This window comes from Mixophyes fleayi, chromosome 2 (assembly GCF_038048845.1).
Source record: "Mixophyes fleayi isolate aMixFle1 chromosome 2, aMixFle1.hap1, whole genome shotgun sequence".
NCBI lineage: Eukaryota > Metazoa > Chordata > Amphibia > Anura > Limnodynastidae > Mixophyes > Mixophyes fleayi.
In genome coordinates this window covers 320,942,177-320,967,929 of record NC_134403.1, presented here as the reverse complement: position 1 = coordinate 320,967,929, position 25,753 = coordinate 320,942,177, and the positions used below count along the sequence as shown (strand labels likewise).

General features: G+C 42.1%; 1 protein-coding gene across 1 annotated transcript in view; it reads left to right on the top strand.

Annotated features, from left to right (window-relative positions):
• The window catches only part of COL26A1 (collagen type XXVI alpha 1 chain), a 374,834-nt gene that overhangs the window by 336,607 nt on the left and 12,474 nt on the right, over positions 1–25,753 (top strand). Inside the window, exons 5-8 of the mRNA XM_075196742.1 lie at positions 11,967–12,117; positions 14,408–14,446; positions 15,475–15,582; positions 18,646–18,792. Coding sequence (XP_075052843.1) covers positions 11,967–12,117; positions 14,408–14,446; positions 15,475–15,582; positions 18,646–18,792 — 445 coding nt within the window. The remainder of the gene's footprint in view (positions 1–11,966; positions 12,118–14,407; positions 14,447–15,474; positions 15,583–18,645; positions 18,793–25,753) is intronic.

Sequence of the window (25,753 nt, the reverse complement as noted above, 5' to 3'; positions counted from 1 at the left end):
TACCACCTGGTGATCCCTGGGTAAAGACTCCTAGTGCCCGTGACAGTAAGATCAGGCCATGACAGACCCAGATACGGAACCTACCGCCAAAGAGATGCTGCAGCATCTGGTCAGCCGTATGGAGCAACAGGATGCCCGCCAACAGCTGTTACTTCAGTGTTATCAGTCATTAACCTCCCAAGGAACATCTGGACAGACTGTGACAGCTACTCCTGAGGCTCCTGTGCTTTCCTCCGTTTCCCCAGTGCCATCCCAGGTGTCTACAGCTTCCACGCTTCACCTGCCTACTCCGTCAAAGTACGATGGAGACCCCAAAACTTGTAGGGGTTTCCTGAACCAATGTTCAGTCCATTTTGAGCTCCAACCTCAAAATTTTTCTACCCATCGTTCCAGAGTGGCCTATCTTATCTCTTTGTTTTCAGGACAAGCCCTGGCTTGGGCCTCCCCTCTGTGGGAAAGAAATGATCCAATATTACAAGATAGTGCCAAATTCATTTCTACATTCCGAAGTGTGTTCGATGAACCAGGTCGTGTGACCTCCGCTGCTTCCAGCATCCTCCGCCTACGACAAGGATCTCATACAGTGGGCCAGTACGTCATTCAATTTAGGATCTTAGCCTCTGAACTTCAGTGGAACACTGAAGCCCTAGTTGCCGCCTTCTGGCAGGGGCTCTCCGATAAAATTAAAGATGCACTGACTACTCAAGAGCTTCCTTCATCACTTGAAGATTTGATCTCTCTATGCCATCGTGTTGATATGAGATTTCGTGAAAGAGAGGCTGAGAAAACAACTTCTGCTAAAGCACTTCTTCGTTCTAACCCTCAATTTCGTCCAGTTTCACCCTCTGTGATTCCCATGGAGATAGGACGTTCCAAATTATCTTCCGAGGAGAGAAAACGAAGAGTAAAGAATAGACTCTGTATCTATTGTGCTGATTCCACTCATATTCTCAGCTCTTGCCCTAAGAGATCGGGAAATGCCAGGCCCTAACTAGTTCTGGAGAGGTGAAGTTAGGGTCCCTGGAGTCCTCTCCATCTTCCATGAAATCTAAAGTCTGCGCTTTTGATGTTACGATTTCCTGTGCTACCAAAACCTTTGAGTCACAGGCATTGATTGATTCCGGAGCAGCAGGAAATTTTATTTCCAAATCGTTAGTAAATCAATGGTCTCTACCAGTGATCACCTTAAAAACACCCATTACTGTGACGGCTATAGATGGATCACGTCTCATCAATGGTCTCATCACCCAGAGTACGTCTCCAGTAACACTTCAGATTGGTGCCCTGCATCATGAAGAAATATCGTTTTTAATCCTTCCTGTTACGACAAGTCCGATTGTCTTAGGCCTTCCATGGCTTCAGTGTCACTCTCCCCAGATTGACTGGCGCACCCCTCAAGTCACGTCTTGGGGGCCTGAATGTCACCATCGTTGCCTTTCCCAAGTTATTCCTCTCAAAGTACAGCAATCTTCCATCTCATCTACCTCACCGGGACTCCCTCCTCAATATGCTTCATTTACTGATGTGTTTGATAAAGCTCAGTCTGAACGTCTTCCTCCTCATCGTTCTTGGGATTGTCCGATCGACCTTCTACCTGGCAAGACTCCCCCCAGGGGCCGGGTCTATCCACTCTCGTTACCTGAAACTCAAGCTACATCTGAGTACATACAGGAGAACCTCCAGCGTGGGTTTATTCGACCTTCCACCTCTCCCGCTGGAGCTGGGTTCTTCTTCGTCAAAAAGAAGGATGGATCATTACGCCCTTGTATAGATTTTCGTGGACTCAATGCCATTACTATCAAGCATCGGTATCCCATTCCGCTGATCACTGAGCTATTCGATCGCATCAAGGGAGCCCGTATTTTTACTAAGTTGGATCTTCGTGGTGCCTACAATTTAATCAGAATCCGTTCCGGTGACGAATGGAAGACAGCGTTTAACACCAGAGACGGGCATTACGAATATCTGGTAATGCCTTTCGGGCTGTGTAATGCCCCCGCTGTTTTTCAAGGTTTCATCAATGAGATCTTTCGGGACTTATTATATGTATGTGTCGTCGTCTATCTGGACGACATATTGATCTTTTCTCAGGACCTGCCTTCTCACCACCAACATGTGGCAGAAGTCCTCTCCAGGCTACGAAAAAATTCATTGTTCTGTAAATTAGAAAAATGTTCATTTGAATTGCCCCAGATTCCATTCTTGGGGTATATAGTTTCCGGAGTTGGCCTGAAGATGGATCCAGACAAGGTGAATGCTGTACTACATTGGCCCCAGCCAACTACTCTTCGTGCTATCCAGCGTTTTTTAGGTTTTGCCAATTACTATAGACGCTTCATTCAAGACTTTTCGTCCATTGCATCTCCTATTGTGGCCCTGACTCGGAAAGGGGCTAATCCTAAGCAATGGTCGCCTGAGGCTCTTCAAGCCTTTCAAACACTCAAAGAGTCCTTCTCTTCGGCTCCAATCCTTCGACAGCCTGATGTGACACTCCCCTTCTTTCTAGAAGTAGATGCCTCTAATGTGGGGTTGGGAGCCATTCTCTCCCAACGCTCTGAACAGCAAAAATTCCATCCTTGTGCCTTCTATTCTCGGGGTCTTCTGCCCGCAGAGAAGAATTATACTATCGGGGACAAGGAGTTACTGGCTATCAAAGCGGCATTAGAGGAATGGAGATACTTATTGGAAGGAGCTCGCCATCCGGTGACGATCTTCACGGATCATAAGAACTTGTCATATCTTCAGTCTGCCCAATGCTTGAACCCTCGTCAAGCAAGATGGTCTCTTTTCTTTTCCCGTTTTGAATTAATAATAACCTTCAAACCAGCTGCCAAGAACAAAAAAGCTGACGCTTTATCTAGAGCTTTTGTGACGTCCTCTGATATAGAAGAGGTTTCCAACCATACCATTCTAGACCCCAAATGTATCTCACTGGCTGCTTCATCCACCAAAACGCTACCATTTGGGAAGTCCCTCGTGCCTCCTACTCTAAGGAGGAAAATCCTTTCGTGGTTCCATGCCTCTCGCTTTTCTGGACACGCCGGTGAACACAAGACCTTTGAGATTCTCTCTCGAAGTTACTGGTGGCCTTCAATGAGGAGAGACGTCAAAGAGTTCATTGCTTCCTGTGAATTATGTTCCCAATTCAAATCCTCCCACAGAACTCCAGCAGGGTTGCTGCGACCACTACCCATTCCGTCCAAACCGTGGACCCATATTAGTATGGATTTCGTTACTGATTTACCACCTAGTAAGAATCATAACACTATTTGGGTGGTGGTGGACCGATTTTCGAAGATGGCTCATTTCGTCCCTCTGTCTGGTTTGCCTTCTTCGTCTATCTTGGCTGAACATTTCATTAAAGAGATCTTCCGCATCCATGGATGTCCGTCTGAGATTGTGTCAGATAGAGGAGTACAATTCGTTTCCAGATTCTGGCGAGCCCTTTGTAAAACCTTGGGCATACGATTAGCACTCTCATCGTCTTACCATCCGCAATCTAACGGACAAACTGAACGTGTCAATCAAGATCTTGAGACTTTTATAAGGATGTTCTCTTCAGCCAATCAAGACAACTGGGTAGTGTTGCTTCCTTGGGCTGAATTCGCCCATAACAACATGTACCATGAGTCATCATCCAAAACTCCATTTTTTGTGGTTTACGGTCACCATCCGTCTTTTCCGGAATTTCCTGCCCTCCCGCCCACCCAAGTCCCTGCGGTGGAGACTGCTTGTCAGACCTTTAAAAATATCTGGTCTCAGGTCAAAACCTGTTTAAAGAAGACATCTATTAAATTAAATCTTTCGCAGATAAGAAGAGGCGGGCTATTCCACCACTAAAAATTGGAGATCGTGTCTGGTTATCTACTAAAAACATTCGTTTGAAGGTTCCATCTATGAAATTCGCCCCTCATTTTATTGGTCCATATAGGATCATTCAAGTAATCAATCCAGTATGTGTGAAACTTCTTCTTCCTAAGAATCTTCGGATTTCTAATGCCTTCCATGTGTCTTTACTCAAACCTCTTATTATCAACCGTTTCTCAAATCCTCCCTCAGCTCCGCAGCCAGTTCAAGTTCATCAGGAGGAGGATTTCGAAATTACTGAGGTACTAGACGCAAAAATTTCGCGAGGAGTCCTCCGTTTCCTCGTTCATTGGAAGGGCTTTGGTCCTGAGGAGCGCTCTTGGATCAAAGCTGAAGATCTTAATGCTCCTGCCCTTTTGAAGAAGTTTTATTCCAAAAATCCGGACAAGCCCGGTTCCAGGCGTTCTGTGCCCACCTTTAAAAGGGGGGGTACTGTCACTCACCGGACTGTGAGTGCTTCTTCCCGGACATTTAGGAACCGTGGCCGTCCTCCATCCTGAGGGTCTGCGCATGCGCAGTCCTTTCCTATACTCCAGTGTATGTCCCTTTAACTCAATTGGCAGATCAGGCAACACTCCCTATATTAAGCACCTGTGGTCAACACCACGTGGCCTGATCTTGGAGTCTCATTCCCCATGAGTCTCTGAAGGTGTTCCTATGTTTCCTCGTGTATTCAGCGCTGCTGATTCCTGTGGTTTCCAAACCACTTCTACCTCTGTGGTTTCCAAACCACTTCTACTACTGTGGTTCCCATACCACTTCTACCATCAACTGTATCATCGTGACTGTTGGCTGATTCCTATCCGCTGCCTCCGTGCACTACAGTCTTCTATACCACTTCAACGCTATCATATTCCATTGTGAATGTTTGCTGATTGCTATCCGCTGCCTCCGTGCACTACAGCCTTCTCTCCACATCCACTCACCTGTTCATCATCAAGTCTGTGAGCTGATTCCTATCCGCTGCCTCCGTGCTCTACAGTCTCCAGCTTGCAACTCGTCTGTGTTCATTATCGTGACTGTTAGCTGATTCCTATCCGCTGCCTCCGTGCACTACAGTCTCCAGCTTGCAACTCGCCTGTGTTCACCATCGTGACTGTTAGCTGATTCCTATCCGCTGCTCCTGTGCACCTCAGCCTCATCTCATCTCTCCCGTGTTTCCTCGAGACTGCTGCAATTATTACCATCTGCTTCTCTTCGTGATCAACAGCTCCTGGTCTACTCTGCTCTCCCGTGTTCCATCGCTATTGGTACCTGTTGGTTGCTACTGGTTACCTCCGTGTGTCCGCAGAGCCCTGCTGCTGCTGTCAGCGCTATCGTCCATCCGCTGCTGATCCGCTCTCCACGCCTTCCTGTGTCCCGCTGGTCTCTACCCTCCTGTCAGCATTGGATTCGTATCTCATCAGCTACTCCTCTGCTAGATCATCTCCATTCCCCTGGGTCCTCCATGAGTCCAGTTCCACGTTCTACTGATTCCTGTGGATTCGTGTCCCTGTTGGTCTACTTACCTGTGCGCTGCACCTACTAGACTCTTCCTCATCCATCCAGGGACTTCTCATCCTGCCGGCCTCCTGCCGCTCAGGTATCGCTGTACTCCTATCTGACTGCCTACTTCTGAACCACGGTATGCATACTTCTCATTGACTGTGCTGGTGTATTGCATACCTTGCTGGACTGTGTTGGTTCTCCTCTGGAGTCTGCTATCCGCTGAGTCTATTGCCATCATTGACTGTGTTATCTTGTGCTGGATTACTTCAAGAGACTTTCTATATTTGCAGACCTGTTCAGTCATTTATATATATTGTGCATATTATTGTGGATCGTGTTTAAGGTGCCCGTGTACATCCTGTGTTGCAGTCTCTCCCCGTACACCTCCTCACATATATATTCAGTGGTACAACTTGCTGAAGGCAGACCACTGATCCCTGTTTCCTGTATCACCTGTTCCTGTATCCTCTCACATAGCAGTGGTACAACTTGCTATCGCAGACCACTGACTACCCGGATACCTCCACTTGGATTCCATTCCTTCACTCAGACAGCGGTACAACTTGCTATCCGCAGACCGCTGACTCTCATCACCTCCTCGTTGCTGTTGGACATTCCTCCTCACTATAGCAGTGGTACAACTTGCTATCGCAGACCACTGACTACCTTCACGTGTCCTTGTCCATACAGTTCCTCGTGTATTAATACCTCCATATTACCAGTGCTGCTAGTCATAGACTTCCCTGAGCATCTCATCATCTACCATTGCCTGTTCCGTGATCACCCTGCTACCAGAGTACTCTATTACCATCTACATTGCTCTGGTAAGCCTACCACCTGGTGATCCCTGGGTAAAGACTCCTAGTGCCCGTGACAGTCATAACCAACGGCTGAAGAGATCGTGACTCTGTACACTAAATAGAGATCTATGGACACTGCTGGTCGTGAGTGCATACACACTGCAGAATTGGAACGACATTGTTCCATCTTTAATAGAGACTTTTAGTCCATATATAAAATCAAATCAAACGATTGCAGTGATAAAACATGATCGTGGGAGCGTACACACATCGTGTGATTGGCACAATACTTGGGTGAAAAACCTGTAGTTTGCACCCAGAATAATTGCAAAGTCCTGAATTTAACTAGCTGATTTGAGATCCATAAACCAGCCAAAATCAGATGAATTACTAAACTCAGCAAATGTTTTCTTCTTTGGTTGTGAGGATTGGGCTGTCAGCTTTATTCCCATAAGTTTTTTTAATCTCCCATGCTCTCTATGTGCCTCTAAAGCCCAGAGATGAATTCAGTAGGGAAATATCTTTTTTTCTATATGTCAGATACAAATATTTCATATGGGAGATATATGCACAGTGAAATAGGAGCTACCATTAATCAGGAATTGTTAGATCACTGTAGTGAGTATGTCACAAGGCCCCTAAAGATCAAAGCCTTACAAGGGGTTCAAACTCTCACAGGGATTTTCTCTTTCTTCCAGCATATGGGTACAGTATGATGTAATTTTGTGCAAATAACTCAGAATACAGAACTGCTTTGATCTTTTAGAAGTGCTGTTGTAGATAAGATTCCTTTGTATCATCTTCCTCACTCTCATTGTATGGGTTCTGCAGACATTTACTAAATTTATATATCAAACTGTATCACTGTAAGGGGTATGTATAACACCATTACAGTTTTTATGGTGAATAGCTCTGCCTGTGTTAAATATTAATGTGGTTTAATGTTAGAGGGCATGGGAAAAGTTAAAGCAGCAGCTAAATCAATGATTGCAGTATGATATACAGGTTTTATTCACACTGAGCAACAGTTGTTCAGGAGTCAGGAAAGCAGAAGTTATTTAGCTGTGCACCTCCCAATTTAACCCACTGTACTTAGGACACAAGATATTCTTCACATTAATCTTTCAAGTACAATAACATATGAGTAATTCATTTATTCATGCTAAAGGAAATGTACAGTCACTAATTATCATGAATGGAGACTTGGCAGCAGAGACGTACCTGGCATATAATACCCCAATCATACTGCCTAAAAGACCCGGGCTTTTGCCAGGGCGAGCCCTGACAACACGGGTCTAGGCACAGTCTGAATGGGTCCCGGGGCATCTACCTGGGTCAGATGATGACCCAGGTCTTTTGAAGATTATTCCTGGGTCCAACCCGGGTAGCCGCCAGTGTACACGGTGAGACACGGGGTTAAAAAACCCGGGTCTCAACGAACACCATTGTAAAACTGTAAAAAATAAATAAATCATCATCACAAGAGGAGCCAATCAGAGCTCCTCTTGTGATGTTGCCATGGAGACCTGGGCAGACCCGTGTTCAATGTGAACATGGTCTACCCGAGTATTTGCCTGAGTGTCCTGTACTGCTCCGGGTTCATATAAGTGTCCCTAATTTCCAGGGAAAGTCCCAGGTTATAGAGATCGGTCTCTGGAAAGGTCCCTAATTTTTCAATATTGACTGACTACAAAATAAACTTCCTGTTTTTCATTCTTTATGCTTTATAAATGAATATTTATAAAAGAAGATTATTTAAAATACTAAAAAAAATTTGAATCAAATGTAGCAAACATGACATGATTGGAATTGTTGTTCTCCATGGTCCATCAAGTAAGTATCACGAATCGCGTTCTTAAAGGCACAGCCTGAGCAGCAAAAAATTCCTGAACATAATTTTAAAATATTGGCAAGTATGGACAAATGCAGGCCGACTGTCTCTTAGGCAAATCAGCTGGATCACTTCTGAGATTTTTGTGGCTTATTAATGCAGTTAGATGTCCGTGCACACAGGCCAACAGTGAACATCTTCCAACCCCATTTTACGCTATGCACAGCAAAGATACGATCAATTTTTCTACAATTGTTTCCTTGCCTTTTAGTCATTTCAAGCTCCTATGATGCGATATCTGGCCAATATCATGAGGCGTGTGGCCAGTTTAAGTCATCCTAGGCCTCACTGCAGTATAGCATATCTCCAAGATTGCATATACGAGCAAAATAATACATTGCAAAGCTCTTTCAGGGGGATTCCTGCTTTATTGCAGTACACCAAAGTTTTTTATTTGATGTGATATTTTTGTTGTGCCACAGTGATACCAATTATATTAGCACTATAAATAAAAGATAACAATAGCAAGTCTGTTGTATGCAATCTATTTATTAAATTATACTCTTTTATCATTCATATACTTCTCAATACTGAACACATAGTATAAGATAAATATTAGAGTTGCTACATTTATATACCCAGGATTTAGAACTTTTACATTAGTGTTGAACTGTGTCTAATATACATATTTTTATATAACCATTTTTGAGAGGACAAAATGTAAATATATTTTAGTACAGATGAGCAGTTCAGATTCAGGTTAATCCAACAGATGTGAGTTTTACATACCCAAATCAAGCCTCAAGCCTGTGGTATTGACTGATGTCAATAATTAAACATTCTCTTTGAAACTATGAATAATATGTAGCACTATATGAATTAATAAACAAAATAAATTCTACAGCCGGCCCAGTATTTTGTGTGGGCGTGAAAGGGTTAATCAACAGAAAACCATCTGGTCAGTCTAAAAATGTCTAAATGACCTTACAATTATATTGCACACTTGCTATTAAAACCAAAGTCCCAATACCAGTAAGATTTAGTTCAAGAGCTGATCTAGGGTATCTTTAGTTACTCCCTAATTTATATCAACATACAATCGCAGCCTAAATTAATTAGAGTTACTGTAAACCAAACAATTCCTAGCATAGATGTAGCATTATAAAAACCAAGCCTATTTGACACAGGAATTATTTAAGAACACAAAGACAGAATGTTATTAAACGTCAATTTAAGTATTAATGCTTATGGAATAAACATGGTGGTAGCAAACTGACATTCAGAAATATAAATTGAAATAGTTTATTTAAATTAAATAGACATAAAACACAGAAACAGAAAAACTATATTTACAAACTTTTCATGTAATCTGCTGCTTTGGGGAAGGCTCAATAGTAAACTGATCCCAAAAGTGACTATTTTCAAATTTTATTTAATTCCTTTTTAAATGTTTTTCTTTCTTGCCCAAACTCTTTCTACTGTCACATCACGGCGTGCTGATATGCTAATCTGTTGCACAACCATTTTATCGTATTTGGAAACAGATTGCTAATGAATTGTATGTACACAAGAAAATATTGTTTAAGGTGGGAGGAGTACCAACACACACCATAAAAATGCACTGTTTTCTTAATTATCCTGATCAGGCTGTAATTGTGACATATGATTTGAAATAGCGGTGCTTATATTATGTTGTTTATTGGGATATTTGTGCTGATAGTGATGCCATTTTATTTGAAATAGCTATGCATATATAATTCTGAATATTAGGATATTCGTGATAATAGTGGTGTCATTTGATTTGAAATACATCTGCTTATGTAATGCTGATTATTGGGATATGTCTGATGATGAGAATAGACGAAGAGAAAACTTAAGAAAAGTGTATGCATTGATATTAACAAAATCACAGATGTATATATTGGGGCTCATTCAGAGTTGGACACATTTGCATGCCAAATGTAAGTAGGAAAATATATAAGCATGAAAAAGCACATTTATATGCATATGTTTAGTAGGATGCATCTTGCAATAGGTCATTTTCCATATAAAATAGAATTATATACAAACACAAATACAAAATACAAATTAATAACATTAAATTAAATATCTGTTGTTTCCTCCTATAAAACAATGGGTATATACTGCTGCAGTCCAAACGGAAATATAAATGTACTAATGCGAATAGACTGGTTGCAACTTCAAACAATATAGCAACCACACTAATGAATTAAGTACTTAGTATCAGTGGGAGGGGTCAAGACACGATCAGCTAATCAGAAGCAACTTGCTAGTGCTGTTGATCATCATTCATCGTCATCCTCATTACCATTGCATCTCGTTGCACCAGCCCTCCAGCGCCCATAAGATATATGCCTCCTGACAGGTGTATTTGCGTATGCGTCAGGTCTACCTCAGTCAGGATTAAGTGAACACTCCCTTAATGCTCTCACCCATTCTGTCTGTCAGTCGCTAGGAGTTTTAAGTGCAAGAGGCGACAAAATGCATACAGATACATATGCATTTCTAGCACGCACATATGCAGTACAGGAATGTGTATTTTACACAGAAAAAACAGATATATGTCCAACTCTACATGAGGCCCAATAATGTAACTATACTGCACTGGGTCCTGCTTCAACAAAACATAATGTGTAATGGAAATCATCCTAATGATGGATTGTGATCTATAAATAGACTGTAATTTACTGTAAATGCATGTAAATTATATATGTGTGTATGAACAAAAAACAGCTCAATATGACATGATTGAATGTGGGTTTTTTTTTTTTTTTTAAAGCAATTTCGTTAAATGTATATTTTGTGAAAGCCTAAACAAAAACAAAATAACGCCTAGTTTTGCTACATGCTGAAGATAGTTTTGAAAATAAAAGCATCACCAAAGCAAGGGGTGTCTCGCTCATCTCAATCTTTTACAAACTTTCGGTTACCACCTGTTTTGTAGATGTTCTAGAACTACAAATACCTGTCCGTTAAATGGAACTCCACATACCTGTCGAAGTTGTATAATTGGATGAACGAAAGTATATTGGTTAATATTGTTTTGCCGAGCGATTGCGATCAGTATGCCACGTACACGTGGCATGGCGCGATCACGCGGTAAAAATACACACGCACACTCTCGCACTCCAACATTTAGTTATTTATATATTTCATATTTATATTGATTCCACTCCACAGTGATTTATGAGCAGATAGTATTTAGTTTATAATTAGTTTATATATTATAATTATATGTACACTTTAGTGTTATTTGAGGTTTAGGTTGCAGGAACTGTGTCATGTTTAGTATCATTTTAATCCCTATTCATCAGCAATTGTCCGGTTCATTCGCCGAAGAGATCGCACATTGCAAACTCTAGTTATTGATGTTAGGGTATAAATGATCAGAGTGATACCAACTGTAAAATGCTAATAGACTAGTTGAAACTGGAGTCTTGGCGGGAAAGTCAGATCACAACCCCTGGAGAGATGACCCCCACCTTTGGATATTTTGGTTTGAACTGGCCTATGACCTGCAGCACACTGGACCTTCCTGATACCTGGACCAATAGAAGCAAGCCACACCACCTGCATTGTTTTCACTGTAACACTGAGTGTATATAATACAGTTCTAACTGGTACCAAGTCAGTCATTCTCTGACCACAGTATTCTGGAGTGAAGTACTGTAAGCTGGTACCAGTGGAGCGCAGCTTAGCGAGCGCGGTATGTATGTATCTTTTTGGTATTGGCTGTACTGTATTATAATTATGTATTGAACTGCTAAATTTTGCATCTGCTAAAATAAATTACTTTGTGCTTTGGAAACACAACACATCGTTTAGACAATGCTTATTTGAAAATTATAGAATTACTTTAATATACCTGCAACTTGTAGTAATTTCATATTCTATCAAAGACATCTTAGACGCCTTATTAAAATACAATCAGACATAATTTTATTTTTTATTTTTTCTAGATTATCAAACTGGAGATGGCAGAGAAAGTGTCAGAAAATGACCTGCCAATCACAAGAAGCACAGCGGTTTGGAATGAAGACTACTTGCCAGATGCCATTCCTCTGCTCAGTCCAGGAGGGATATTCAGGAAATCAGTTAAATCTCCACCAGGTAGGAGTAGGAGGACACTTTAACAGATAGATCTGTCTATCATTGTTGGCTAGTCAGGGTCACCATTGCTTACAATTGTTTGTCTCCAGTTTGTCTGTGTGTGCCATGTTTTTAAGCGGGCAACAGGTGGCCCTAGGGCCACATGCAACCCTCAGACCAGGGTTTCCCAAACCCAGTCTTCAGGGCTCCCCAACAAGGCAGGTTTTCCGGATCACATGTGACATTATTAGGACCACCTGTGGATCTGTTACAATGTGTCAGTCAGTAATGAATACACCTGTGCTCCAGCAAGTAGATATGGAAAACCTGCACTGTTAGGGAGCCCTGAGGACTGGGTTTGGGAAACCCTGCCTCTGACCCTTCACCTGCGGCCCCCAGCTCCTTCCTGGTTAATTCCTGGTCAGATTTGTTTGATAACACTTGTTGAAAATGCCTGCTGATATATTATTGCTCTCTTTCTTTGATTCAATGTATTGTTTTAACTGATTACTGACATTAAGGGTAATGTGAGGGCATCTTGAAGGTTAGAGAACAGCCCAATGCAGCACCTGAAGTGTATCAGTTTACTCATCACTGCTGTAGCCAGTCAGTGCATTGGAATGTGCACAGCAGTACCAAGTATTTCAGGAGATGAGCATGTTAATCTTACGGGAAGGGCTACATCAATATTGCCTTTAAGATGAGCAATCCAGAAAAAAAAGAGTTAAAAGGTTAAGATAATAATGATTCCACCCTGAAAGCTTTAATTCACCATCTGCAGGATTTGCCCTAATAAAAGTACATTTTTAACTTGGATCAGTCAGATTAGAGGGAACTGCAGGCTGCATGAACCTAATGCAGTGTCATGATGTGGGGAGGGAAGTGGAAACACATGGGAAGTCACAGACTGAGTTAATGTCTACATTACATGTTCAGAAGAAGCAATAAATCCAAGGAGACACAGCTGTATTGATGATCAAAGATCTTTGGCTTTTCACAAAGCATAATCAGATATGCATCATAACTTGGACCCCCATGTATCCCAGTTTTTATATTCAAGATATTTAGCTCAAACTATTGCCCCATAATTTAAAATCCTGATTAGAAATAAGAGCTTTCATTCAATCAAATTTTGCGAAGGGCTGGGCAGTGTCACAAAGGGTTCAAAAATCTTTCAATTTCGCTCTTGCTTCTCCATTCCACAGGACTGCATTTAACACAATATTTGTACATTTGAATTTTGTGGATTTTATAGTCATGAGTAGAGCTGTCTATTCATTCTGCCGGGTGGTGTGGTTGAGGTAGGACCAGGAACACTTATGTCCAAATTCCAATGGCAAAACATCCATAGGGCGGCCAATGAGGAATGAGACAAATATTTTACTGCAATATTTTGAACATTTTGCTCATCTCTACTCCTGATGAACCTAGATTAGAAAAACAAATGGGAATTGGTGCCTATTACCTTATTTGGGAACCAATAGTAAGTATGTGGTGAATTTTATAGCCAGAGCAAAATTCAGGTATATGAGTGTGCTGTTTTTAGTTTCAAAATTATTGGAGCCATAGGGGTATATTTACTAAAATGCGGGTTTCAAAAAGTGGAGATGTTGCCTATAACAACCAATCAGATTCTAGGGGCTAGATTTACTAAGCTGCGGGTTTGAAAAAGTGGGGATGTTGCCTATAGCAACCAATCAGATTCTAGCTTTCATTTGTTTAGTACCTTCTACAAATTGATAGCTAGAATCTGATTGGTTGCTATAGGCAACATCCCCACTTTTTCAAACCTGCAGCTTAGTAAATCTAGCCCTAGATGTCATTTTGTAGAATGTACTAAATAAATGATAACTAAAATCTGATTGGTTGCTATAGGCAACATCTCCACTTTTTCAAACCCACAGTTTAGTAAATATACCCCCTGGATCACACCATATATTTAAAATAAACCATAACTCTAATACAATAATTTCATGCCAAAAAAAATGACACAATGTTGTACCCACCTAAAGTCACAGTATATGACCCCAAAAGTAAATATGTACAGTATGTTTGGGACCATACTCCTGCTTCATATCTATAGTAAAATATGTAATGTAAGTACATGCATAAGATCCTCTGGCTAAAATATGCAGGCAAACAAATCACATATGTGTATATATACTATTTTATTTTATATACAGAATATACTGGGGAATATTTTACACTTTAATAGCTAGTCACCCATTACTAATTGGGCTTTTCAAATACTTTTAAATGAATGCTGTGGCAAATGAAGTAACTTAATATTGTATTACATTGTTTTAAACAGGATCAAAAGGAGATAACATTGAAGAAAAGAAGACACGAGGTAAAACAAGCAAGTATTTTTATGTTAGTTATAAATTGTGCCTGTTAACGGCAGATGTAAAAATGTTTTGTATAAATTTTCATTGTGTTAGTGACTCAGTGCTTAAACATGGTAAGTTGGAAGAAAGAGGAGCACTTGGATGAAGCCTACGCAAACATACATGCTCCACATACATACTCCCCTGGTCAAAATATATCTCATGGCCACAGGGCTGTGAGGAAGCAGTGCTGACCACTGTGCCACCATGTTTAACCCAGTGAGCCATCTATGGCGCTGATTATGCAAAAGTAAACCTGGTTGCTAATATAATGTGCTAGGCCATGCCTGGTGCCGTGTACACAAAGTAGAGCTATATCTGCTGCCAAGTCTGCCATATCTGGTGCTAAGTGCGATATGTTCAACCATATCTGCTGTTAACTCTAATACACAGAGCCATATTTTGTGCCACGTTTAATAAACAGAATTAGCTGATGTTGAGTCTGAAATACAGAGGTATGTCTAGTGACAGGTCTAATTTACATAGCCGTACTTGGTACCAAGTCTAATATGCAGAGCCATATGTAGTAACCTGAAATATAGAGCCTTATCTGCTTACCGACCCTGGTCTTCCACCAGCACTTTCTCCCATTCCTTTAGGTAGATCCTTCCAACTCAGAGCAGCTATCTTTCACCTAATATTGCTGGTGCATGTGCTGCATTCACCTTAAATAGCCAGTGGGAGTTCAGTGTAGGACAGGAAGGAGAGAAGCTGGCAGCCAGCAATGGAACTGTTTGCAGGTCCGACAAGAAACAGAGCGGAACGAGGTGAGGGAGGTGGACAGTCTATAAGCAGCAGGTACTGGGGAAGGCCTGGTTCTTTGTACAACAAGGTCTTCAGCACAAATGCATAGACAATAGCCTCATACAAACAGCAAGGCAGATTGAAAACAGTACTGTACTTTTTTTGCTTAATGATAAATAACACCCACTAAATTCTAAATATTTAAAAAAATATATTTAATATCTCCTCTACGTGACTTTATTTACAGGGATGCCAGGAATCCCAGGACCTCCTGGATCAACTGGGTCTGTTGGTTTACCTGGATCAAAAGGAGACCCAGGAAAAGTGGGTGAAGCTGGGCCTGCTGGTCCCCCAGGTACCAGTCAATTGAATCGTTGGTGGTTTCAATATTATGAAATTGCATCCCTGAAAAAAAAAGGGATGTTTGCTTTAATTTTCATTTGTCACATTATAACTCATATTGTAATTAGCCATTTCATTTTTTTAAATATATATTAAAAGCGCAGATTCCACATAGATAGCGTTTGCCATCATTTGTTTCCTTCTATAAATTAGTTGAGATCAGCGAGTGTGTGAGTGACAGGTGCACTTTAAGATTCAGCACAACTACTTAAAAGTGGATTCTGTGATAACCACACTACAGTAAAGGGTGTAACTACCATAGGTGCAGTTACTATGGGGCCAACAGCTGAGGGGCCCACCTTCCATGACAAAGCGCCATGGGTATTTCACCATTGAGTATTATGTAAGGGTTATTACAAAATTTTGGTATGGAGGGCACAAATTTCTAGTTACACCCCTGACTACAGCTAATTGCTTTTCTTTTCTTCTACCTCTGGAACTCACACTGCAGTAGCGCTCCTTCTCCATTTTATAATCTAGTATAATGTAGTATACTAAGCCTACCTTACGTATACTTAACGTATCTATCACAATTACAGGAAAACATTTTGATCAACAATCCTACTAACATTTGATATCTTAACTGCCTATTAAGTAGCCCTTGGTAACAGAAGAGAGTTGTATATCACCTTTGGAGAAGCATCTTGTCAAATTATGACACTATGACAGCATGAAGTGTTTGCATAGCCCAAACTCTAGGATGAAATTGGCTGGCTAGTCAAGCCAGAGAAAATACCTCCCAATCACAGACAAAGCTGTTACATACTGTAGACTGTGTGAAGGTGCTGTGTGAAGGTGCTGTGTGAAGGCGCTGTGTGAAGGCGCTGTGTGTATGCACTGTGTGAAGGTACTGTGTAAATGCACTGTGTGAAGGTACTGTGTGAAGGTACTGTGTGAATGCACTGTGTGAATGTACTGTGTGAATGTACTGTGTGAAGGCACTGTGTCAATGTACTGTGTGACAGCACTGTTTAAATGCACTGTGTGAAGGTGCTGTGTGAAGGTGCTGTGTGAAGGTGCTGTGTGAATGCACTGTGTGAATGCGCTGTGTGAATGCACTGTGTGAAGGTACTGTGTGAATGCACTGTGTGAATGCACTGTGTGAAGGTACTGTGTGAAGGTACTGTGTGAATGCACTGTGTGAAGGTACTGTGTGAAGGTACTGTGTGAATGTACTGTGTGAAGGCACTGTGTCAATGTACTGTGTGACAGCACTGTTTGAATGCACTGTGTGAAGGTGCTGTGTGAAGGCACTGTGTGAATGCACTGTGTGAATGCTCTGTGTGAATGTGCTGTGTGAATGCGCTGTGTGAAGGCACTGTGTGAAGGTACTGTGTGAATGCTGTGTGTGAATGCTGTGTGTGAAGGCGCTGTGTGAAGGCGCTGTGTGAAGGCACTGTGTGAAGGCACTGTGTGAATGCTGTGTGTGAATGCTGTGTGTGAAGGCGCTGTGTGAAGGCGCTGTGTGAAGGCGCTGTGTGAAGGCGCTGTGTGAAGGCAGTGTGTGAATGCAGTGTGTGAATGCAGTGTGTGAAGGCGCTGTGTGAAGGCACTGTGTGAAGGCGCTGTGTGAAGGCGCTGTGTGAAGGCGCTGTGTGAAGGCAGTGTGTGAATGCAGTGTGTGAATGCAGTGTGTGAAGGCGCTGTGTGAAGGCGCTGTGTGAAGGCGCTGTGTGAAGGCGCTGTGTGAAGGCGCTGTGTGAAGGCAGTGTGTGAATGCAGTGTGTGAATGCAGTGTGTGAAGGCGCTGTGTGAAGGCACTGTGTGAATGCAGTGTGTAAATGCAGTGTGTGAATGTACTGTGCTCCCCCTGTAAAATCAGAAGTGCTGTTAAGGTGACCAAAGAGGGTAAATTATTTTGGTCATGACGGCCACATGTGAATCTCCTGTAATGGTAACATGCAGCTACCAGACTGTGTGTTCCCCATCACTACACTACAGTACTTCTTTTTGTCTGAAACCATCTACATACATTATAATCACAGACCTTTAAATTAGTATCAATGTATTACCAGTTCAGTACATACCGTATTTGATTGTTCCTCAATATTACTGCATAACACATTGCACTTAACATAAATGCACATAAAAGATCTCCCTTGTGGCTGAGTTTATGTAAAATACACTAAAATAGAGAGGGAAGAGGTACAGTTCACACAAAAAAATAAATAAATAAAATTACAATACTTCTGCAATTCAGAAAAATAAAACAAGGGGGCGAACAAGGGAGCGCGGACAGGTAAGCATTAGCTGAGTATAGTAGGGCGTGTTGACATAGGTGCTGCATAATTAGATGTTGGAAGTATCCCCAGATACGCCTCTTATGAGGTGTATATCGCACGGGTACTGGAGGCCTGGGCTGAAGATATTGATGACCAGCACCTGCACTATCTAGCAGCTTCTGATTGCATTCTGACCTCTCCAGCTGATAGTACTTACTTCATTAGCGCTGTACCTATGTTATGTCAAGTTGCAGTTGCCTATTGACAATACTTATTTGTCAGGGGCAGATCAGGAAAGCAGCATGAAGCGTGATACACCGCCAGGTTCTCCCTGCAGTCAGGAAAGTTCACAAAAATCGCCAAAATCAGGACTTTTCACCAAATTCAGGACAGTTGGCAAACTTTGCTGCTTTCTCATACCTGTTCTTCCAGCTTTGACTACCCGCTGCTCTATTTCTGTGCTGACTGGTAAGGTTTTTCATGGTTTCACATAAAGAGACGTCAAAATGTGAAACAGCACATCCAGTTTTATGGTGGTGGCGAACTGTTCATAACTTCACCACCACTGGACATAATCACCACATGTGTTTCAGGTCTCAAAGCCTCCAAAACCCTTAAAGTACTGTGGGGAGGTTGGTGGATAGAGTGTATTCTGTCAGGACCTTGTAGGAAATGTTATTGTGAAACCTCTGAAAACTTTGGCATAAATATCAATTTTCACAATAGGAGGGATGTGGATGTTTCAAAATTCCTCTCTTAATCAAATGTATTTTTATTTTACTTTTTCATACCAGGGCCTATGGGACATCGAGGGCCAAAAGGACCTCCAGGAGAAACTGGAATTCAGGGACCACCAGGCCCTCCAGGGCCACCTGGACCACCTGCCATTCCAATCTCTTTTCCAGAGGGAGTTTTGTACTCTTTACAGCCAAATTCAGAAAGTGAGTATTTGCTCTTTTTTATGATGCTCTCCATTGTGTATGATTGGTATATAGTGCACACCTGTCCTCTTCCTGCTACTTAAAACATGGCTGCTCCCACAGGAGGGAGGTGCAAAATTCTAGTGCTCATACAGAAGCTGAAATTACATCACACGCCACCTCATCACAAGAGAGTATTTCCCACTTCATGACCAAGTTTGGGCTGCATCTGTTTTATGTTGGTTTTCTATGGAAAAATAGGACTTTCTTTTGGTTGTATTTGCATGTAAATATCTTTTGTATTAGTCTATTAAAAGGGAAAATAGTTTTACAGTTGGGAAAAAGATTCTGCTTTTTGTACTTTTAGTTAGTGAAAGTCCATTAATTTACCTAAAAATGTAATCAGCTAGAGGATTTGTAAAGGGGGTTTCCAAATATTTGTTTCTAAATGATTAGTGTCTATTGAAAATCATCTTACCCTGTCAAAATCATCACCCTTTGTCACATTACACCATGGAGATTGAAATAAATTAAATCAAACTTTTTCCAGCTTTATTTACACATTTTGCCTTACAACATTCAACTAACAAAAATAAGGCAACATGTCTGAAAATTAATAAAACATTAAAAACTAGAATAACCGGTTTGGAAAAGGGATCTGTTCCCTGATTTAATACTTTGCAGAGACAGCTTTTGCTGTAATTACAGCCATCAGTCTGTTAGGATATGTCTCTACCAGCTTTGGGTACCTAGATTGGGAAATATTTGCCTATTCTTCGTTGCAGAATTGTTCAAGTTCAGTCTGATTTCATGGTGAGTTGCGATGGACTGCTCTCTTCAACTCCATCCACAGATGTTCTATTGGATTTAGGTCAGGGCTCTGATTTGGCCAGTCAAGAACATTCACTTTCCTATCGTTAAGTCACTACATTGTTTTTTTGGCGGTATGTGTAGGGTTGTTGTTGTGCTGGAAGGTGAACCACCTGCCCATCTTCAGCTGTCTAATAAGGGGGCGCAGGTTTTCCTCAAGAATTTGGGTGTACTTGGCAGCATCCTTCTTCCCTTCAATCTTGCTCACTCACCCAGTCCATGCAGAGCGCTTGGAGTTCAGTCCTTCAGTCCAGTTCAGTTCTATCTTGGTCGCATCTGACTATACAACCATTTTCCACATGGCCTCAAAATTTTTGCTACAAATAAACAAGACCGAGTGTGGCACTTTTTCAGAAGAGGCTTCTTTCTTGCCAATCTGGCATACAGGGCAGCTTTGTGTAAAGCTTGTGAGACCGATCAATCTCAGTCATAAAGGCTTGTAAACCCTACAAACTTGCCATTAGCCTATTGGTAGTTTCCCTGATCAATATCCCCCTGGCTCTGTCATCCAGTATAGAGGGATGGCCCAATCTAGGCAAAGAGTTGGTGGTGCCATATACTTTTTACATCTTAATAAAACTTTAAACAGTACTCAGTGAGATAGTAAAAGCCTTTAAAATATTTTTGCATCCTTCTCCTAACTTGAGCAGTTCCACAACTTTAACCCAGAGCCTTTTTGGAAATACCTTTCCAACCACTGTGAACTCTTTGCCTTACTATGCACCACTAATAGTGGAATCCTCAAGGAACAGAAGGTTTTATTCTGCAGAAATCAAAACCACTACAATTGATGCTAGGTGGTGGTCAATTAGCCAATTGTGTGATCTGGAAGTCATTGATTGTAGCTGACCAATTTTGTATGATCACTTATTCAAACAAGATATTTTTGGAATTAAATTATATTAGATGTTAAGAATTTTTGTAAACATATTTTCACTTTGATGCTGATGGTTATAGGACCTAAGTCATTAAGGAAAGTAAAGCAAAAAAAATATAGTAACTTTTCACCTTGGCAGAACCATGTTGCATTGGAGGGGGAGGCAAATTTAAAATGTGAGGACAGATTTATAGTTGGGGTAAGGTATGTCCTAGATAAACTTTAAATTTCAGTGTATAAATAAAGCTATCAAGTACTTGTGTGCTACATGAAAAAACCGCCAGTATGTATCTTATGTGCAAAATAGTAAACTAATTTGCATCCCTTGCATTGTAACATGGTTTTGTCCAGGAGTAAACAATTTTTTTCTGCCTTACGTTCCTTAGTGAATCAGGCCCATAATGTATAACTAAATCTGGAAAAAGTTTAATTTAATTTATTTCAATTTCAGTGGTGTAGTTTGACAAAAAGTAACAATTTTGACAGTATGATATTCTATAGGCACTGTAGGAGACAACATATTGCTAGAGCTATGAATATAGAGGCTCAAAAATTTGAAATTCGATTGATTTTCAGTGCCAACAAACATGCAGTATAGTCATCAATAGGCCTCAATAGGCCTCGAATTTACAGTTTAAAATTTGTGCCTCACGTTCGAAGTTCGACGTTTGCGTCTGAGGATCCCCTTTTACATTCAGTGTTTACCTTGTTTGTAAATTTTGTGTAGAAATCATTTAAATAATGTTTTTAAATAATAAAAAAAATGTTTTTTCTTTTAAAAAGAAAAAATAAATTGAATAGAGAACAGTACTCTGTTAGAAGTTTGTCATTCATGTTTGAGGTTCATAGTTTGCTATTAAATGCTGTTTAAATCATCAATTTAAGCTTGAATGTGTTTGAGCTGGTTTACATATGTGTGAACCAACTGGATTTCGTGGAAATCGACTGTATCATGTGTGAATCGACCGTATCACGTGCAACTTGACTGGATCATGTGTGAACTGGATCAAACATGATTGAACCTGTTAGTAATTCTCAAAATTAGCTCAGGTTTTTTTACTGAAAATCCAGATTTTTTTTTAACACTGATTTACACTTTTGTTTGTACTGATTCTATTAACCAGTTTGTGAAATGATATGCAGACAGTTTGAGCATCTCTTGTTATAAAATGTGTGCAAGATACAAGCTCTTGACAGAAACAAGCAACTTGACATAATTAGTTTTTGCATATTTTTGACTTCAATGGTGGCTACAGGCAACACCCACTTACTGCAGCTGGTTAAGTATTTGAAATATAAAAGACAATGCTGAGGTTCATGATGTTCAACTTTTCAACTACTACTCCAGTTACAATATGTAGACATTGCTATTAATTGTGGAGAAAAAATCTGAGACAAAGCTTGCCAAGGCCATTTTATGACTTTAGTGGGCTTGGATGCACAAGTAGTCTTTGCCTCCCTCCTCATATGTGACAAGGGTACAATGGTGGAGGAACAAATGTAACATATGCCCTCCCCACTCCTCTCTTCTCATTGTCACATATGATCAGGGCCAGACCCAGGTCTAGCAGCCAGGGCTGCCAAGAGGAATTCAGGGCCGCGGTACAACAACTTCATGGGGCCCCCCTTATAGTCAAGCACTCTAAAAAATTAGTTGGTGTGGTCATACAATTGGGGGCATGGTTATGCATCATTGGGGCATGGCTAGCAGGTCAAAATCACTAGGCCCTGAATTCGCCATAGCGTGACATATGTCCAAGAACTCCTGACTTTCAGGACATCTACCGTCACAGTGTAGTATAGAAAGAATGCAGTGTGTACAGAAAGAGTTCACATTCTTGGCCTGCACCTTACATTGGGCAGAATACTCCCCAAAAATTGGCATTGTCCCACTAGAATCACAACATTTCACACACTCTCCTGCTCTCTCCTACCTGTTCTTGTCACTTTCACCACCTGTGGCTGCAGGTTTCTTTATGTCAGGCGCCGCTCGGCGGCCGCCCGCCCGTCCACACAGAGCGTCTCTTCCCCTTCCGCCCGGCCGGCCAGCTACAGACCTAGAAGCGTTCCCGTTGCTAGGCAACGGGACGCTGCATGAAGATAGCGCTACGGCGCTGAAGGATGACTAGCGCTACGGCGCTACAGCTATGACAGCACTACTAGTGCTGAGGGCATTGGCTAGCAGCACTATTTAAGTCCCTCTGACCTCACCTCCTGTGCCAGAGTTTCAGGTCCTTTCCTGTCCTCCAGCGTTCCAGTGTTCCTGTGATTATCTGTTTCCTGACCCTTGCCTTCCTCCAGTTTATTGCCGTTTGCCTGTGACCATTGTGACCCGGATTACCTTGACTACCCCTTTTGGATCTCCCTTTTGTACCTCGCTGTCAGAACGTTATCGACCCGGCTTGATTCACACCCCGTTCGGATTCTCCTTGTGTACCTGCATTGCCTGCACCGTTGCCGAACCTGCCTGTCTGACATTCCTCTCGTGCTTTGCTATCTGACTTGTGGAAGGACCGCGACCTGCGTGTTTCCTGCAGCTAAGTCCATACCTCCTTGCGGGGGTCCCTGGTGAACACCAGGGGCACGTTAGACTCCGCACCTTCCTCCGAGTAGTGCCAACGATAGCAGGTACGCTATACTAGTCGTGACACTTTAGTTGCGGCTTGTCTGGATCCTGGAATGCTGGGGACCCTATTTGGAAAAAAAATTGGTACATTTAGATAATTCCAAACAGCCCCGGCGTTAAATCAATGCCACCAACGATTAATAATTAGGCTTTCCTCCAGCTCCAACATTAAAATAATAGTATTCCCATTTAATAAATAAACCTATTTCCCTCCCTTCAAACAGACCCAGCAATAAATTAATAGTATTTACATTTCAGAAATATACCTATTTCCCACAAACGTCACTGCCATTAAATAATTCATCGTCACATTTAATAAAGAGACCTCATTCTCCTCAAAATCACCCCCACATTCAATAGCCCCCACACCACCCCATCTTAAATTAATAGTCCCCACTATTACATTGCCCCACCATCACCACACAAGCAAAATAGCACCCATTTATTAGCCACCAACTACCTCACACACACTACATTGCCAAAAGCTCCCTGTGCCATCACACAAACATTATTGTGCCCCTGCATCATCACCATGCTGTGTCTCCTTATGATCACACTGTGCCCCTTCATTACAACCACGCTATGCCCCCTTATGATCAAACTGCACCCTCCATGCTGCTTTTCCCTCTTTGCCTGGCCCCCATTCATCACCCTGTTTCATGCTGTTTTTGCACCCCTTCACATTCTGCCATGCTGTTTTTGACCCTCTTCACACTTTGCCATGCTGTCCCCCCTCTTCATCACTCTGTGCAATTCTGCTAGCCCTATCTTCTTCATCACCACACTGTGCCTTTCTCTCTCTCTTCCCCCTCTTCTTCATCACCAAACTGTGCCTTTCTCTCTCTTTCCCCCTCTTCTTCATCACCAAACTGTGCCTTTCTCTCTCTCCACCCATTTTCTTCATCACCAAACTATGCCTTTCTCTCTCTCCCCCCCCTCTTCTTCATCAGCAAACTGTGCCTTTTTCTTCCTCCCTCTTCTTCATCACCAAACTATGCCTTTCTTCCCCCCCTCATCACGCTGTGCCTTTCATCCATTCCTTTACTTACCTTTGTATTGCCTTCTTTCATCTTTCTTTTCTTTACTTCTCTTCTGTCTTCTGTTCTCTTCTGTCTTCTTTCTTCTGTGCGGCACTCCTCACTGAATATCTGTCGTGATGACATCACGCCCAACATTCAGTGCAAACGGAAGAGGGAAGACACCAGCACCACAGTCATGTGAGTATTTGTATACTCACATGATCACGGCGCCGGCGTCTAACACCAAGCCCCCCACGCAACAAAAAAAAGCTGGGCCCCCTGGTATGCCCTGCATGCCGGGGCCTGGGTAAATAGTAAATAGTACACGCCCCCCCTCCTCTCGGCGACCCTGCTAGCAGCACCTTCACTGTTCCTCTTCATCACACTGCTCTCTTCCTTCATCACATTGCTCCCCTTCTTCATCACACTGCTCCCTTCCTTCAGCACATTGCTCCCCTTCTTCATCACACTGCTTCCCTCCTTCATCACACTGCTCCCTTCCTTCATCACATTGCTCCCCTCCTTCATCCCACTGCTCCTCTATTTAATCACACAGCTGCCCTTCATCACACTGTTTCCCTCTTCAACACACTGTTCTCCTCCATTCCTTGCTTACCTTCCTTTCTTCTTTCTTTTGTCTTCTTCGTTTCTGGTCTCCTCACTGCGTATCTCCTCACTGACAGTGGCAAAATGTGATGATGACATCACGCCCGACAGGCAGTGATGGGAGCAGAGCGCCGCAGTGCACAGCACCAATGTATGCAGGAGAGGGACCGCCAGGTCAGATGATACTTTGAGCTGCATCTGCATGCTAACAGCTGCCCTAGGCTCTGATAATCGTGTGTTGAGCCGGCGCTGCATATGATCCCTTACCATTTGTCCATTGCCAAGTGTGCCCCAAGTCTCCACTTCCCAGGTTCCTTTTTCTCTGGTATTCACAACTGCACCCACCTCTGCTGTTCTATGTGGGAAGGGAACTCTTATGCAGCGTGCCGATGACTCCCACTGATAAAGTCACCACCCTGTGTATAAGCTGTCCACCGCTATACACCACAGCAGGCTAAGAGCTGCTGGCAGGGGCAGATCAGGAGAGCAGCATATAGTTGGACATACCAGCAAACTGTCCATGCAATCAGGACTTCACCAAAATCGTGACTTTCCAAAAAAATCAGGATAGCTGACAGACTGTGCTGTTTTCTCCAACTTATTATTGCAGTTTTGACTACCTGCTGCTCTTTTTCTGAATGGTCAGATACTGAAATGTTGGGACCCTGTTTGGAAAACGGGTATTTACTACTCACCTCCTGGAAAACCAAGCAACAAATTAATACTCTATGTCTCCTTTCTCCAACCAGCTCGAACAGTAAATCAATTACTGTCTGCAATAGAATACTGTAGGGTAGTTAGAGAGTGAAGAACATCTAGTGATCTGGAAGGTGAATATAAAAACTACATTGAGGGCTTAGTGGACACAATGTGAGCATCTCAAAAACAAATCACAAGTAAGGCAGAGTCAGCATTACTCATCACTTCCTCATATGTTCACAGAGGCCAACAATAAAGCAGGGAATGGCACACAAGGAAAATCAC